We start from the raw sequence: 19,035 nt of genomic DNA, 5'->3' as shown, positions 1-19,035 counted from the left end.
GAGTTAAGTTGTCGGATTGCTGTTCTTGTTTGTCCTAATCTTTGTGTAATTTCTTCCTCTGTTGTTGCCTTTTTCGTGATTATAAACCCCAAGTATTTGAATTTATCCTTTCCGTTGATTGTTACGTTGTCATCAATCTGTAGATCTTCTATGTCTTCTTCACTTGTAGATAGGTATTCTGTTTTCGCGAGGTTAATATATATTGGTATATTCTTCTTGTAGTTTATTCATCATGTAGCTGAGGTCGTCTTGGTCTTGTGCAATCAGTACTTGATCGTCTGCAAAGCTTAACGTATATAGGTATTCGTTCCGTACCGGTACTCCCATGCCTTCGCATTTTCTTTTCTATGTAGTCAAGGCTTTCTCTAAGTATATTTTGAATAGGGTTGGAGATGTAGAACAACCCTGCAGGAGCCCTTTTGTGGTGGTGAAGTCTCCTATGATTCTTGTTCCCATTTTAATGGACACTTTATTTTGTTTATACAGAGCTTTTGTAGCTTCTATGAGTTCCGTCTGTCCTTCAATTAGTTCTTATTATGTCCAAGTGAATAAACTATCTGTATTGGTCGGATTTTATGAAAACTACAATTGGGCAAGTGTATACAAATGAAACTGAAACTGTTGGTTCTCAATCTAACAATCAAACTGTAGGTCAAATGATAGATAACCTTGCAATATTACACCACGTACAATTTCGGTGCCTTCCGTTAACAACAGATTTTGGAAGACCTTCACGAAATTCGTTTTGAAGTGAATGGTCATCATGGTAAAACCAATGAAACAAGGTGAACGGGAATCATATTTTATTGCTATAAGTCAGAAAGTTGATCGCTGCATTATTGTGGCAATTGCCGTAGGAAATAATAAAGAAATCGTCACACAAATAGGTTACCAATGTAATTGTATCTTATGATGAAGAAATTTTTAGAGATTTTTTTTTATTTTTTTTACGCCTTTTATATGAAATGTTAATTAACTTTTCAATAACAAGAAAACAAAGTCCAAAAGTACAGTTCGCTGAGTTTCAAATGTTGCTAACATATCTAGAGTCACTGATGGATATAAATGTCCAAAAATATGAATACCAAAAATGTTATATTGAAGCTGTGGCAATTTCTTTGAAATTCCGTGTGAAATTTCTTTTCAGTGTCCAGTATTTGATACAAACCAAGACGTTACTTTTAGAGGCTTTTACGAAACTGTTAATAGAAAAGGAGGGATGAATATACCGGTAAGTAATGATTAATATCTTTCTTTTGTTTTAAATTGCTGATTTAAAAAAATACGCAATTTTTTATGAAATTTTTATATAAACGGTATTCAGAAGAATACTGACAAAATATATCTGTCACTCTAAACCACCCTAGATTTGATTCTGCCCCCCAAGATACCACTTTCTCTAATTCCTAAAATTATTAGCTAGTGATCATGCCAACTTTCTAACTCATTGAAATCGATTAATTTAGAAAGAGGTTCTAAAAAGAAAGTATAGTGTGTTGGGACGTTTTCAATCTAACCACCGCTGTGTAAGAGAGATGCAAGTCTTCAATAGTCCTTACTCACGGATGGGAATTGGTTACGCTTTCACGAGTTAGCAACAAAAGGTTTAAAAATTGAAAACCCATGGACTCAGTAGAAGTAGAGTATCAGTAGTATGTTGGGGAATTATATTTATAGAAAACTTAAAAAGAAGAAAAATTAAAAAAAAGTTACAATCTGGATTATTCAAAAACTCATAGTTATAGTCACTGAATGGCTAGGTGCAAGACGGGAGCTGTAGTTTGAAAGTTCTGGTCACAAATTAATTAAAAATTGACTTCCTTACCATTAAAAAAACGGGTGTGGCAGTCCAGTGGGACTGCCGGTAGAAGTTATACTTCTATACACGCGTTCGCCGTTAAAAATTTATATAGGAGTCAATCTGCACAATCATTACATATGTAATGCTATAGGTAAGAGAGAGCATAAAGAGAAAAAGAATTAGTTATATAGGTATATGGTGCATCGTTTGCTGTATATAAACATTTGACCTGTAATAGGAGTATAGTAAATGAAGGATTGTATCAATATTTTAATGAAAATATATATTTTTATTTTTATATATGTATAAAAGGAGTTGAATGCAAAAAAAATTTACACACACTCTGCAGTAAAATTCATTGTTTATTTTGTTATTAATATAAAAATTACAATACAATAAATACACTGCAACATAATTCAATATAATAATACAATAAATTAAAATGTAATATTCATAAGTATTTAAAACTGCCAATATACATAAAACTTACTTTACGAAGATAAAAATAAAAAACCAACAACTCGGATTATTTTAACAATTTTCATTTTATTTTAAAATTTATGTTTTTTGCATACATTACATATATTTAATAAGATTAACTTGAGGTTTTTAAATATTTCAAAAATAAAAAAGGAAATTCATAATTGGGATTCGAACTCACAACCACCAGCGTATGAACCAAACACGTAAAGGATTTGCCAATTAGACATGACACTAACGGATTTCAAAATTGACAGTTCTCGATAAAACAGTGATTATTTTGAAATACAAAAGCCTAAAATAATTATAAACGTTTAATTTTAAATAATACAAAACATATCACATAAATAATAATATTAATACATATTATATTATATATAATATTATATATATATACAATATTATATATATAATATTAAATATATATACAAAAGGAACATTTTTATTCTCGAGAGAGGAAGAGAGAGAAAATATATCTTCTGTCTCTCTCTTACTCATTATCTTACATATGTAATGGTTTCACAGATTCACTCTCATGCAAATTTCCAACGCCGACCGTGCTTATAGAAGTATAACTTCAAAAAATTCGAGTAAGACGTGTTTACAATTTTTGTTTCTTTTTCAGAAATATAAATTCCCTCATGGGTTTTATGTCGTCTTTGTAGCTAAACCTGATGATTATGCCTGTGATAAGGGCTCCGGATCTTTAGACTCTGTTTCAAATTCAAATCGACTGAAAAGTATTAATCTAATAATTAAGCCAAGTATTACCTACTCTGATTATGTTAAAGCTGTACTTTTTACTTTGGGATCTATAGGTAAGTATTGTGTGGAGTATTTCGAAAAATAAAGCACTTTACCACTTTTTTTTATTGTTCTTTAGGTGCATTTTACATAATATTCGGACTTCCGTACTTCATATACTCGGTGAAAAAATCACTGCCGAGGGAAATGGCGTACGTCGATGGTAACTTCCCAACAACTCCCAGTGCAAGTAAGTCTCAAATAAGTATTTTGGGTTGTATCTAAGTGGGATGTGACATTGCTTTGTTATATAACTTTGTGTTGGTAATTAAAATGATGTGTATTTGGTAGAAGTAAAGAATATTGTTGGAAGAATGTTGCACTAAAAAGTTTAACCTTTACAATTGTGATTCACTTTCTTTAGTATTTTCCTAATAATAATAGTCCTAGTTTTATGTCTCTTTATGCCTTGAAGGGATCTATATTTAACCACCTAAGCATCGGCTTGCCAAGCTTTCTGCTTTTCAAATTTTGCTCAATGTACAGTCCAACCCAAACGTTTTTGTCACTTTCCAGCTCCTTCTCTTGTAGTTGCAATCAACTTATTACAGCTGCAGGACATAAAACTCATTATGAAGGTAGACAAATGATAACAAGAAGAGTTGTATATTGTTACGTCGTCTCTTATTTTTTTTTTTTTTGAACACCTGAAGTTCCAGTACTTTCTGAATTGCTGGATTATTGTCAACTTCCAAACATGGTCTTTTTTCCTTATTTCCCGTAACTTTGTAAAGATTTTCTTGGTTCCCAAATGAGAGCGATGTTTGAAAGGGTAGAAATTTGACTCGATTGAAAACGTTAAAGAAAAATCGCGGGAGTAGCTAAACAGAATTCCACAAAAAATGCTCGGGGATTTTCCAGCAGTGGAAATGGTTTTGGAAGAAGTATCTACCTTGCTAAGAGTATTACTTTTAAGAAGATAATGTTGAATAGTATATAATACTTTCAAATCAAGTTTTTAATCATTAATCCTGGAACTTTTTAACCATCCTTCGTAGATTTTATTGGTAATATCAATAGTGTCGCTTGTTTTTGAATTTAATAATTATTTGTTTGAAATTAAACACCGTTAGTTAACTTTTTCCTATCTGGACCTGTTATTGCAGGCCACCTGTGCGACTTATAGTCTAGGCGGGATCTGTTTTGGATTGGACATTTTCCATAGGAAGCTATTTTTTTGCTGGAATCCCTTCAGGATGTGCCCAATATCGATAATCACGATATGCGCCAGTCGCAAACCCTGTGCTAAATTTTTTATTTAACAAAATCTGAAAACAATTGAAAATTTCTCATTTTTTTGCTCCTATTTTCGTTTATAATTCGGAAAATATTGATCCTAGAGAAAAAATTATAAGAAGTTAAAAGTTCCGTTATTCAATTTTACACAATATTTCGTTAGCTAGAAATTGAAAATTTAATGTTTATTGTTGAAAAAATAGCAATAATTGGAAAAAAAGTACAAAAAAATGAAGTTAATCCTTTAAATGTTTTCGACTTTCTAAACTTGACTTACAAGCTCCATATTCCGCCTAGAAAAACCTTTTTATATGTTTAAAACGTGTGGTAAATTTTGTTAAGATCGGTTGGATAGGTTTTGCATAATAATTTTACAATCCAGCCTACTGGAAAAAATCGCAAATTTTCAAATTTAGAGTAGGCCCTAAATAAGGCCCTCAGATAGTTGCAAATTTTTTTAAACTTAAAGGAAGACTCATACTTTCAAACGCTTTTTGTAAAATTCAAATCGGTTCACTAGGAGAGCCTAGAATTTTTTTTTAAGTTTCAAACATTTTTTTATATATTAGGCTTATAAACAAATTGAATAACTTTACGAGCTTTAAACATTTCAATTTCAAAATTTATACACTTAAAGATCATTAAAAGACGCTTCTTTAAAAAAAAAGACACATTCGGCTTACTTATTGCCGAGATATTGAAGGTCAAAGTTGGCATACATTTGCCATGTAACCATAAGTGATATAGGGCTCGTTTTTAAACAAATACCCTCGTCTTTTCAAGAACTTTTTATATCAAAAGTTTTACGTAATGCGCTTCATGGCAACATCCATAAAAAAGACAAATAAAAAACCGTTTTCGCGTAAAATGTCGCTCGGAATGCATGAGAGGTGGTGGTGGGGGACATTCACTCGAAATGTGAATCGGTGAGTTCAAAATCATAGCGCGCCCTAAAAATTGCATTATCTCGGCTTCTTGTTAACCAATTTTGCTTTTTTTTTGAATCACTGTCTCGGACGACAATGATTTCAAATACCATTTTTAATTGCAAATTGGGAAATTTGCAATAAACAATTGTATGTTAAACAAGTAATTTGCATTTTTTCTTCATGCATTTTTTTGAGCTTGCAATTTATACATTGAAGTAAATTGTTACTTTTAGTAAACAAATATGTATTTATAAATTGTTAATAAATAATTTAAATTGTTAAAACAAAGGCGAACAAAAAACAATTTTTTTTAAAGTCTTTTTCTTTTTTTGGAAGGATATGTTTAAAGCTCGTAAAGTTATTCAATTTGTTTATTATCCTAATATATATAAAAAATGTTTAAAACTTTAAAAAAATTTCTAGTCTCTCCTAGTGAACCGATTTGCGGTTTTGAACTACAAAAAGCGTTTGAAAGTTTGAGCCTTCCTTTAAGTGTAAAAAAATTTGCAACTATCTGAGGGCCTTATTTAGGGCCTACTATAAATTTGAAAATTTGCGATTTTTTTCCAGTAGGCTGGATTGCAAAATTATTATGCAAAACCTATCCGACCGATCTTAACAAAATTTAGCACACGTTTTAAACATATTAAAAAGTTTTTCTAGGCGGAATATGGAGCTTGTAAGTCAAGTTTAGAAAGTCGAAAACATTTAAAGGATTAACTTCATTTTTTGTACTTTTTTTTCCAATTATTGCTATTTTTTCAACAATAAACATTAAATTTTCAATTTCTAGCTAACAAAATATTGTGTAAAATTGAATAACGGAACTTTTAACTCCTTATAATTTTTTCTCTAGGATCAATATTTTCCGAATTATAAACGAAAATAGGAGCAAAAAAATGAGAAATTTTCAATTGTTTTCAGATTTTGTTAAATAAAAAATTTAGCACAGGGTTTGCGACTGGCGCATATCGTAATTATCGATATTGGGCACATCCTGAAGCTATTCCAGCAAAAAATAGCTTCCTATGGAAAATAGTCTATTACTGTATACAGTCTCCACTTCTGTCTATTCAGTGACATTTGGCACCATTGTCTAGACGTGTAAGTAAGCGCGCACTTGTCCGGACCGATCCGCAATGCAACTTTCATGCACTCATTTATTACGCTTCATTTTTGGAAGTTTATTTTGTTGTTCTCGCACGAAAAAATATCAAGATTAATTTTTAGATCTATCATCCATGAAATATATAAAGCCACTGATTAATCTGACGTGCTTTTACCGATACGGCATTTAATTCTGGGCTGTAGCGGTGTTTTCCGCTGCCGACCGATTCGGTCAAACGCGCGCTTAACTGTATTTAAGGCCACCTGTGTAAACACATGCAACCATTAATCGTGTTTTTTCTTGTCTAGACTTGTACGTCTGGACTTATATTAGCATGGAAAACGATCAGTTAGCTTTTTTCTCTTGGTTTAATCAAGCCAACCACATTTCCAGGAATTTAACCTTATTGTCTAAACTTGTTTGCACATTAACTCAGCTTTTTCTCACAGTTGTATCCGATCACCTGCCGTTTAACGAAATTTGACAACATAAGTAATGTTTTTTCTTGTACAGACTTGTATTAACGTGGAAAACGTGTTAATAACTTTGTTTCTAGGGGCCATATACGTATTCGTTCTTCTCAAAGACCTGTATATCCCTCCACCTGCATCCTACTACATCTTAAAGCATTGCACGTGGATTAAGATATGTTTTCATGAACTAAATAGCATATCAGCATTTCCAGGAATCTGAGCCCATGTGTTCGTACAAGTGGCCTGAAATAACAGTTCTAGACTGACTAAAGGTGACAAAATTCGCTGAATTTCATGAGCGCCTTCAAACCTTTCCAATTTACTATCTACTGAGTGTCTTACTCTAAATAAGGAACCATATTAAAAATTACTAAAGTATAATTTCAAAATTGTAGACACTAAATTCTGAGGAAATGATTATAGGCGTGACCAGTTTGTTTAGTCTGGGTTCCAATGCTGAAAATCGCGCCTCCCCTTAACCCCCATATACTTTTTTTTATTTATAATAGAACAGTAAATTTTTAAAACGATTTACGTTTGTTTTTATTTTAAATTGTTGCGTAGTCATAAGAAAAATGTGGGTGGTCGCATATATAAAAAATACATTAAAACGAATTGACATTAAAAATTTATTATAACAACGCATTACAATACCATTCATCGCTGGAATGGTACGATTTTTTTTAAATTATCAGCTATACTATCATTATTTATATTTACAGCAAGCTCTTGTTCAACAAAAGGCACCATTAGGTGTTCTTTCACTTCTTTTTTTATCGTTGACAACCTGAATTTGACAACCATTTGTAGAATTGAATCAATCAACGATTGAATGCATTATGTCCAAACACATAATAAAATCTTCAAGAATTATTTCAAGCTAATATTTCTTCTTCTTCCTCTTTATAAGCAATTCTGCTTGTTCATTGGTGAATTAATACCTCTATGGAAGGTTGTCACCCCATCTTTTGCGCGGTCGTCCGATACTTCTTCTGTCGATTGGTGACTTAACTCTTGCTCATTTGACATTCTCCATTCCATTCTGCTTATGTGGTTATTCCATTTTTTTTTCTATTTTGTGTCCATTCATTTATACACTATACTTCTACACTACTAATGTCTTCACTTCTCTTTCGATCTCTGAGCGTATTTCCTGTAATTGTTCTCAGTATTCTCATCTCTGCAGTTTCCAGTAGTCTTTGCGTTGTGGCTGTGTCGGGTCTTGTTTCTGAGGCATATTATATCATTATTGGTCTTACACCGTCTTTATAAATTCTTGACTTCATCTCAGTGTTAATGTGTCTGTTTCTCCATATAGTGGTATTAAGGCATCCTGCGAGTCTATTTGCTTTTTGTACTTGATCTCTCACTTCTTTGGCAGGTCTCCATAGCTAAAGTTACTAGAGTAACATAGTAACATTTCATCCATTATCAAATTGAAGAGCATAGGGCTCAATGAATCCCCTTGCCTTTGTTGTTTTGATAGATGTTTTCGATAGTTTTTATAATAATTAGGGGAACTTCTCTATTATACATAAAATGAAATATATTTGTTAGACCAGTAAATTTTTAAAATGAGTTACGTTTGTTTATATATTAAATTATTACGTGATCACAAGAAATATGTACATGGTCACATATAAAAAATACATTAAAAATTCAAATTGATATTAAAAATCTATTATAACAACACATTACAATACCATTCGTCGCTGAAATGGTACGATTTTTCTAAATTCGTCAACTATACTATCATTTTCTATATCTACAGCAAGTTCTTGTTCAACAAAAGGCACCATTAGATGTCCAAATGGTCTTTCACTTCTTTTTTTATCGTTGATTGCAACTGCATTTCCGGTATAATCTAATCTAGTAGAAACTGTACGTTTTCTGGGAGTACGAATGTCAATTTGAAACATATCACAAGTCTCCTTTACATTGGAATAAATATTATCAAATATGTTTAGATGGTTCGATCCTTAATTCTTCCAAAGTAAGCGTTAAGTTTAAAACTTCTTCTATAGCTTGAGAAATATCTTTGTCTGGTGATTGAAGTAATTTGCTAACTTTGACAACCATTTGCAGAATTGAATGCGTTATGTCCAAACACATCTTCAACGATTGCTTCAAGCTAATCTTTGACTACAGTAACTGCTTCAGCACAAACCCAATGTGTTTGAGATAAAGATTTTAAATTTTTCAACTTGTGACTTTACAATTTTTTTTGTACGCCACTGGAAGACCAAGAATAACGTTGAATCGTCGTCACCATTTCTTGTAATTTAGTGCCTACAATTTTGAAACTATACTATAGGCGTAATTTGTTTATTGGAAAGTCTTAATAAAGTTCACACAAAAGAAGTCTCATCTCATAAGTCACAAAAAATTGTTTCTCGTTATTTTTTAGCAGTTATAAAAATGTTATATTATCTTAAATGATTTGTCGTGTAGGCTCTTTCATCTGTAGAACATTTTCGATATGATACATAGTTTTCTCAACATATCACAACAAATAACAATTGAATGATATTATGAATACTTTCTATCACCAGAGGTGAGTATATTCTTGTGTCGCTTATTTTAATATCCCCACATTTTACCTCATTATCATACTGCACTTTAAGTATACGATATTTATAAAAAGTACTATAGTGGTTAGTTAATTAAAGTTATTTTAATAGCTGATTGCTTCTTCTATCATTAGCATTCCTCGTTTTACTATCACAATTTTTAATTATTTGATGTAATGCGGAAAGACTTAAAACTTTTGAAAAATATTGCATCTTCTGGACATTTTTAACTATTTTTAATACACTCACGTTACACAAGATTGTTTTAGTAAATTGTATAATTAAATTTTTGTAGTGTAGCATATCACGACCAGTTCAGTGGGGAAAATGTGTCTAAATGTAGAAGTAGATTATGTGTGGATAATATAAGATTTCCACAACATACAAAAATGTAGAATTGTAGCTAATGATGATAATTTCTTTTGAAACATAATGATTAAGCTATTGTTAGACAATGCAGTAACGCTGTGCGAAAACGATAACTTCAATATTGTTCAAATTGTTGACCTATTTCACCACAATTCCACCAACTGAGCTTGCATTTCTTCGACATCGTGTCGTGAATTATTTTCTTGGAGTTCACGTTTCCGTTTATTTTCTTTTTCCAATAGTGCCAACTGGATGATCTCGTGAAGTTTGAGTGGCGGTTTAGTGTTCCAACTCGATAGCAAGTGCTTCATTTAGTAGTTTTATCATGCTAACCGTAAAGCTGTCCCAAACCATTACCGAATTAATATGTTATCTGGAGTTTTTGGACCAGCCAACCGTACCATGTGAGCAATATCAGCTTCAAATTCTTTTAAGTTTCAGTGCAGTATTTTCTTAGCGTTTTTGCAGTTAATTGAATAAGGTCTGATAATATTTTTCTTAACACTTAGAAATCGATTGTAAAATGTCAACAGTATTTACCGGTAAAGCCACAAACAAGAAAACAGCTTCTTCTTATTTTGTTTATTGTCGTCAATCAATGAACAATGAAGACTTTTTATCAAACGGTGGCAATTTGAATCCGATACTTCCTTCACTATTTACTGTGTCTCAAAGATGGTTATTTAGTTATTGGAAAACTACTCATACTGTAGTATAAAGACATTTTTTGACACTTTTAGTCTAAGAAAATTAATATTAAAATCATATTTCATCTAAGAATATTGTCAAAAGTCTTTTTTTATTGGAATTTGATTGATTGTCAAAAATAACAATTCTACATTTTCGTATGGTGTTCGGAAAAATAGTTTTAAATTGTTTTCCCAAATTCACTACACAACCACAACAAAAACACTGACTGTTACCAATGAAGTGTTAAAAAGTGTTAATTGTGTTTTTATTATTTCACCAGGAATTGTCAGGTTGAAGATCTCGAAAAAAACAAATGGCACAGGTATATTTCAGTTATAAATAATATTATTTGTTTCTAAATTGCTTGTATATACATTGAAGGGTAGAGTAATGATGGGGTACTCAGGATGGTCTGGTTTAATGTTATCAATTATTTTTATTTTTTTTTATAACTGATACATTAGTTTGCTATTTATGTATACAGTTTTCTCCGTTACAGATATACGAATAAATCAAACTTTCTCCTCAATACACAAAAACTGTATATAACATTTGCGATGATTGTTGATTTCCTAACACTTTTTGCGCTTTGCACATTTACAGCTTGTATGCATGAGTGAGTTGGATTGCGTCTTCAGACAAATTTTTCGATGTATGTATTACCATGCATAATATGGGTATCGCTTACAAAAACACTTTCAGCAGTTTATAAACATGAACATATGTTCTAGAAATAGCAAGCGGAGGCTCGGATGCGTAATCAGCCGCTTTAACACGAGAATCCAGAAAAATATCGATAAAGAAGTTCCCGAATTTTGCTTTACAAAGTAATTAATTCGGCTTCTAGAATTATCTTACGCCAGGACCGCAATTAGAGCATTGTGACTCATAACAATACTGTAAATACCATTATAGTTATACACTAGTCCAAAATGCCGTTTACTAAAATCAGAAATGCGTTCCGAGGTTGAAAACTCTCTCGTCATTTTGTCTCACATTTTTACTCAGTAAATCTGGCAGAAAATGGTGAAAACAATCGGAACTTTTCTTAGAAGAAATGATAAACACTGTAAAAACCATGGTAGTCAAACACTAGTTCAGAATTTTCTTCACCAAAATTAGCTATGCATTCTGGGTTTGAATACTGTCTCTCGTCACATATTTTTACTCAGTAAATCTGGCAAAAAGTGTGAAAACAGACAGATACAGTGGTTCATTCTAAAAGAGCCGTGCAAGAGGTATTTTCACATCTCGATGAGGAAGCAGCTGATTTGGGTCTCCGAATAAATGAAGAAAAGTCTAAATGCATGGTAGTAACCATAGATCGAAGGCTTAGAATTAGACAGAACATAATTGTTCTTAATGATCACAACTTCGAAGTAGTAAAGAGGTTTGAGTATCTGGGGGCGGTAATTACTGATGACAAGGAGAAAAATAGACGTCAGCAAGAATAACTGCTGGGAACAGAGCATTATACTCTCTTCTAATCTTAATCCTTAATCCAATATTGGTCCTAAAAAAGACGAAATAACAGGAGATTGGAGAAGTCTCCGCAATGCTAATTTGGTGATTATATTTATGGTATTGTAATCATATAAATCATATAAAAGCTAACCGCATAAAATGGGCAGATTATATGTGGTAAGATTAAAGGAGTACAGAGTATTAGTATTTTCTGAGAGACCAGATATTAGAAGATCACTAGGCTGTCATAGGAAAAGATGGAAGGATGATGTAGAAATAGATTTGTCTAGGATTGAAATACAACGTTGGGAAATCGATGCACAAGATCGTAGAATATGGAGGGAGATAGTGAACTTTGTGGATAGTGAAATTTTGTCTTATGAATAGAATTTTCTATGCCTGGACTTAGCAGTCATCTTAGTACTGGTCGAGAAACGCAGAAGCGCCATAATGAGTGATGGCTAGAGGAACGTAGTCGAAAATTGTATAGGCCTGTGTGTTACATACTGTCTCATAATACAGTCTAGCCAATTCCAGATCATAAATAGCAAACCTCTTGGTGCTGTTACTTCTGCTGGTTTGTTTTAATCTGTTTCATTGTGATTTAATCATATTTTCACTTAATATCAGGTTATTTGTATAAGACTGTGCAGTAAAAGTCTCATAAGTGACACTTTCTAAATCTACGTACTTAGGAAATATATTCCTAGTTCTTTTTTTGAAGTGAATACTTCTTATCGCTTGGTATGATGTTTTTGCGCGGGCCCGAAATAATGTTTAGCGTGACGCGAAATATCAAGATGCGTGCAGTATCCTTGCGGTATACAGTAATATACATAATATATATGCATATACACTTATTATAAAAATAAGTAAAATTAAAAAAAAATTGTTAAAATTAAATAAAAGTAAATCAAATTAAATAAAATTAAAAAAATAAATAAATAAATAAATAAAATTAAATGTAACGATAATCAAAATGAAGTAATTAAACATAAATGTAAGATAATACTGAAAATGTAAATGGTGAATAGATTCTATATAATATTAACAAGTTTTAAAAATTCACTTCTCTCGGCACTCCCCAAGTGTCAAGCTCCGTTTTTATTTCTTTTAAGTTAATGAGTGACTGTAGAGCAGTTGATTGGATCTCGCGTCGCATGCGACGGGCAAAATCACTAGTATTTGTATAAAATAAAATAAATTAAAATATATTTTTATATATACCTAATGTAATCCATTCATTTTTCGCTAATTGCCATTTGGTCGATGCGATTTTCTAAATAAAAAAATGAATTAAAATTAAAATAAATTAAATTAAAATAAAATAAATTAAAATTAAAAATATGAAATAAAATAAAGTTAATTAATTAATAAATGGAATTGGACAAAACCAAGTCAGAAAAAAGAAATCATTGGTTTGATTATGAGTGCGAAATGGCCACAAATAGAACGAACGCAAAAAAAACTATCGACGCATGTTGTACACGGAGAAAAAAGAAGAGTATATACGTCTTAGAACAGAGGTAAAACCTATCTATCGACGTAAGAAGAGGGAATACGAACAGAACATTCTTAATGAAATACAAAGTTTATTAGATAAAAATGAAACGAGGAAATACTACAAATCCTTAAATAATGGTCGTCGAGAATTTAAACCACGATTAAAAATTTGTAAAGATACTAACGGTGAAATTCTCCATGATAAAAACTCAGTTATTAACACATGGGCACAACATTTCAGCGAACATCTAAATATAAACGATATTGAACGAGGTTACAACATAGAAAATCAACAAAATTTACAACGTCTACACAGTGAAGACCCAACAAGAGAAGAGGTTTCAAATGCCATCCTAAAACTCAAAGCCCCAGGAATCGATGAAATCTGTTCGGAAATGTATAAAAAAGGTGATGATTAACTTTTTGCAGCAATCCATAAACTAATAGTATGGCAGAATGAATTGGTACCAGAAGAGTGGCTAAATGGAATAATATGTCCATTGCATAAAACGGGTGATCAACTGGAGTATAAGAACTATAGAGTGATTACTCTGTTAGCATCTGCGTATAAAATCTTCGGCAATGTATTGTTTGAAAGACTTAAACATTTTACAAAGGATATTGTTGGTCAATATCAATGCGGATTTACTGTTGGAAAGTCAACTACACATCAAATTCAAGCACATAGGCAGATTCTAGAAAAGTCACTAGAATATAGCATAGATACACACCATCCATTCGTCGACTTCAAAGCAGCCTATGCCAGTGTGAAAAGAACTGCATTTTATAATGCAATGATAGACTTCGGGATCCCACCTAAGTTAGTTAAGTTGACTTAACTAACAATGCAAAATGTTAGCTCATTCGTTAGAATTGAAGAAGAAAACTCTACGTTCTTTGACATTAATAATGGTCTAAGACCGGGGAAGATGCTGGCATGTCTCCTCTTTAATATTGCTTTGGAAAAGGCAATAAGACAATTAAATGTTAGAATGAATCGAACTATCTTTAATAGATCGACGCAAATTCTCACATTCACTGACGATATAGTTTTAGTGAGCAAAAATATGATAGACATGGTGCAGTGTTTTACAAGGCTTGCGGACGCGGCAAGTGAATTAGGACTTGTAAACGAAGCAAAAACCAAATATATGTTGGTTTCTAAAAACCCCCGAAATATCCAACAGAGAATTCAAATGAACAACCATACCTTTGAGCAAGTCAAATAATTCACATATCTTGGATAAACACGACAAGCGACGAAATAAAAAGACGCATAGCAATAGCAAACAGAACTGTTCACGGTCTCTAGAAACATTTAAAAAATAAAAATATAAAACGTGTAGTAAAGCTCAATATATACAAGACCTTAATAAGACCGGTTTTGATATATGGGGCTGAAACTTGGACCTTATCTCAAAATGATGAAAGACTTCTTGGTATTTTTGAGAGAAAAATACTTTTGGGACCGTAAATAAAAATGGGCTATGGCGTCGAAGATACAAATTTGAACTATATCGGTTATACACCAATCCAGATATTGCGAAATTCGTTAAAGTGCATAGACTTAGATGGGCTGGACACATTGCTAGGAGGTCAAATCACAAATACACGAAGAGATTAACATTTTCAAAACCAGAGGGCACAAGAAGCAGAGGATGAGGAAGAAGACCTACAGACTCAATCAATAAACAAAATTTTTAAAGAAAAAAGTTAAGATTATTTTAACTTAAATGTATTATGCTATTCTAAAAAATATAAACAATTCAGTAAAAAGCAGACATAAAATATAATTAACCCACATATAGTAATAACGCGTTATAAGAAGTATTCACTTCTGTCGGTACTCCACAAGTGCCGTTTTTTAATGGTAATCTAAATCAGAACCATCATAAGTACCCCGGCGTGTATGACATATTGGCTTTTATAATGAAATAACACCTAAATATAATAAATAAAATATCTTAGATTGTAAATAGAGAGTGATATTTAGATTTACAGATGTACAGTATGAAATAAAGAGAGATTATAAAGATTTAAATAGAGGAGATCTCTTTTTATACCACTCTTTTCTTGTTTTGTGCGTAAAAAATGGAACGACTCAATTATCCCTCAAATGACTTGCACGATTTAAATATAATTTTTTTTGAGGATTTTTTTATTTTTTTTATGGCTGATTTTATGTTGTGATTACATTGTTGTCAGATTTCCCACCACGCCTTGCAATCCATCTTCAGGGAAACACATTATTTAGGCATTGCCTCACCACACGCGCTTAGTAAGATTCATCATGTTGCAATCAAATATTGTTGTTTGGGATATTGATATTGTCTGACAGTTACTTTAAATAATTAAAAGGCCGATGGAAAATACTTATTGAATATGGAAATAACCAAACCAACTCAGGTTCTTACTGGTACTGAAGATACTGGTTCTTGTGGTGTTTACTTATCTTTATTAAGATGTTAATGAAGAAAGCTGTTAATGAAGAAAGAACTACAAAATTAAACACTCAATATTAGTTTCACCAATCTATAAAAATGTTGTTGTTTTTGACCTTGCGAATAAAATTCGGAGTGCAAGCATAAATTCGATATTTTTCTTCCTCTATGCACATTTGTCCATTTTCGATAATTTGTGGCTTTGCTAGTAATCCATTCCCCATAAAAATGAAATAGAATATTTAGTCAAGCTATCTGCTACTCTCATTTTGGCTTGCGTAGATGTGTACAAATTGCCAATCAGGTGAACGAAATTATGAGATATTCCCATCTCTGTCATTATGCATTAGTTTCTTTCTGTATTGAATGTTGATATATACCTAATATATAATTATATACAGCACGTTAAGTTTTGGATTAGATATTGCAAACTACATAAAGCGCTAAAATCGGCAACAAACGAGAAAACGAAAACCATTTAGAAACAAATAACAACGCAATACGTATACTCGGTTCATTTGTTATAACATAAACTCGATAAAAATACACTGACCTGTTATAAGGCGGTGCCTTTAAATCTGTTTTTAATAATGTGAACAATTTTTTGTGGTTGAATTAAAAATAAAAGCGCATTTCTTTAAAAAGATAAAACAAACAATATACTCTTATTGAAAATAAAAAGTAATTCCTAATAAAATAAGAAATAATTCTTTATGTCATACAGAAATGATTCAAATATGCTGCTGACAAACGATTGACCTTCTGCAGCTGAACAGTATCCCAATCTGTCATAAAAACTTCTGTGGACAGATTAAGAGTTTCTGCTATAACAGAATGGGAGACTCCTATTATTCTGTTTTTTAATTCATCCAAATTTTGGGCTTCTGCCTCAGGATGCTCGTTGATGATGCTTTTTAATTGTCCCCAAAAAAGAAGTCCATGGGTGTAAGATCTGGAGATCGCGCGGGCCAATTAATATCGCCTGTTCCACTGATAACTCGATTCGGGAAAGTATTGTTTAAGTACTCTCTAATTATTCGAGCGTTGTGAACTGAATAGCCGTCTTGATGGAACCAAATATTCTGCAGATTTACATCAGGAAGATTGAGAATAGTGGGAAGAAATTCTGTAACAAATCGAGGTATACTCTACTATTCAAGCTGCCCTCAATAAAAAATGGATCTATTATGTGGTCTTCTAAAATGTCAGTCCAGACGTTAACTTTTTGGGGACGTTGAGTTCGGTAAACAACACTTATGTGCTGGTTTTCCCGCGCCCAATACCTCGTAATGGAAGGATTGTATCTCCCTACTAAACAAACAGAAGATTCATTAGGAAATAAAATGTTTTTAATAAAATTGAGTTCATTATTAACCTTCGTTATTAGAGTTTCACAAAATTCCATTCTTCGAAAGTAATCGTCTTGATAAAGCGGCTGCGTTTTCGAATATTTAAAATTCTTATAACCGTGCTTTTTCCATACTTTCGTTACAGTAACAGCTAACATCTAACTCTCTAGCAACGCTTCCACTTGAACGTGTTGAATCTACCTCGATTGTTGCACAAATTTATGTATCCCGGTATTCTCTACCTCAACTTTTTCTGGTGACACTTCTTGAGCGTGACATTTCTGCAATTTTTGAGGCAATAACAACTTTCAAAATTTTTAACAATATGATCTGACTGTACGCAACTAATTGGTCTTCCCTCAAAAAACACAGAAAATAAATCTACACACTGTTGTCCAGAATTACCACCATAAAACCATTTTATTATTTAAACCTTTTCTGCAGGCATATTGTTTACATAATGAATAGCATAGGTATGAACAGACATATTGTTTACAAAAATAAATTAAAACTCTACGCTCTTATTGGTTAACAACCACTGTATAATGACAAATTATTGAAAGTCGACGGCGCGCAGTGTTGCCATTTATAGTGTGTATATCTAATTAAAAACTTAACGTACTGTATAGGATCTTCCAATAGATACTTCGATTTTTGGCAGTTGGTGGAGGCTATATTGTTGAATCTACATCTGTCAAATTGAATTTGCATTTTAAGAAAAATTTTCGACATGGAAAATCGAAATGAATATATATTCAATTACAACTGTGATCAATTATCATTAAATAGAATAGGTAACATAGAAATTATACAAAAAAATACTAAAAATTAGTGATTAGTTTATTGTCTCTAGTTTCGCCTATATGTCATACATAACGTTTGGCTTCAGATATACTGGTTCCGGTAATAACATAATTTTTTGTTAGAGAAAAGTACTAACCGACATTTCATTGGTACTAAACTGTTTCATGCCCACCACACAATATGACAAATAGATACTGTAGTTGTTCAAGACATAGGTAAGACGTATACGTTAGAAATATTCGTTGGCTGAGCTTTTTCGAAATTTATTTAAAATTTGATGCATATTACAACTTAAGTTATCCAACTATGTAAATATATATTACCTTTGTACTAATGTAAATATACAGAGTGTGTTAAAAGAAGCTGGACAGTCGAATATTTTGCGAATTAAACATTGGACCGAAAAACTGAAAACCACTTGTTCAATATTTTTTAAAAATCTATCAAATGACACCAAATACGGCCCCCCGGTCACACCCTCTGGAGCAGGGAAGGGGGCAAGTTTGAAATCTTAAATGGGGGAATCCCCATTTTTAATGGAAATTCCCCCTATTCAATAATATTTGCACATTTAGACAACCCAGAGGACAGAAAACTATTTATTTAATATACCGTCTACATATATTTATTTAATTGTTTAGTTCTTCGCTACCAAAGCAGGTGCTACCTCTGTGCTCGAATCACTGAAAGTGAGAAGATTTTGGAGACATTAGTTGAACTTTTCGGTTTGAATCGGAATCAGCTCGAACGGTTAAGAGGTAGAAATACCGAAATAATGACTAAAATCTGTATCGAAAACAAATGTTAAAATTATTCTACAAATTAAACGTGTTCCAAAATTTTGCAACAAATATAATACATTTTTCAGGCCACCCCTAAAAGTCAGGCCACACGTAGTGCAAGAATGTGTATGACGTGTAGCGTTTGGTCATATTGATGTTTCCGATATTTGACAATATTTAAATTGCCAAAATTTTTATTTTGTGATTTATTGTTTAAAAGTTGATTAAAAAA

At 32.0% G+C, this 19,035-nt stretch overlaps 1 protein-coding gene across 3 annotated transcripts in view; it reads left to right on the top strand.

Moving 5' to 3' along the window:
• The window catches only part of LOC140440305 (SID1 transmembrane family member 1-like), a 49,746-nt gene that overhangs the window by 15,545 nt on the left and 15,166 nt on the right, over positions 1-19,035 (top strand). For 2 of the 3 annotated variants that reach the window (XM_072530731.1, XM_072530730.1), the window contains exons 5-7: positions 1,148-1,231; positions 2,907-3,099; positions 3,165-3,275. In XM_072530731.1, coding sequence (XP_072386832.1) covers positions 1,148-1,231; positions 2,907-3,099; positions 3,165-3,275 — 388 coding nt within the window. Of the gene's footprint in view, positions 1-1,147; positions 1,232-2,906; positions 3,100-3,164; positions 3,276-10,740; positions 10,783-19,035 lie in introns of all 3 variants that reach the window. The other variant, XM_072530729.1, reaches the window with a different exon arrangement.

This window comes from Diabrotica undecimpunctata, chromosome 4 (genome assembly GCF_040954645.1).
Source record: "Diabrotica undecimpunctata isolate CICGRU chromosome 4, icDiaUnde3, whole genome shotgun sequence".
Classification (NCBI taxonomy): domain Eukaryota; kingdom Metazoa; phylum Arthropoda; class Insecta; order Coleoptera; family Chrysomelidae; genus Diabrotica; species Diabrotica undecimpunctata.
The sequence above is the reverse complement of the archived record's forward strand: the minus strand, read 5'-3'. Positions and strand labels throughout refer to the sequence as shown.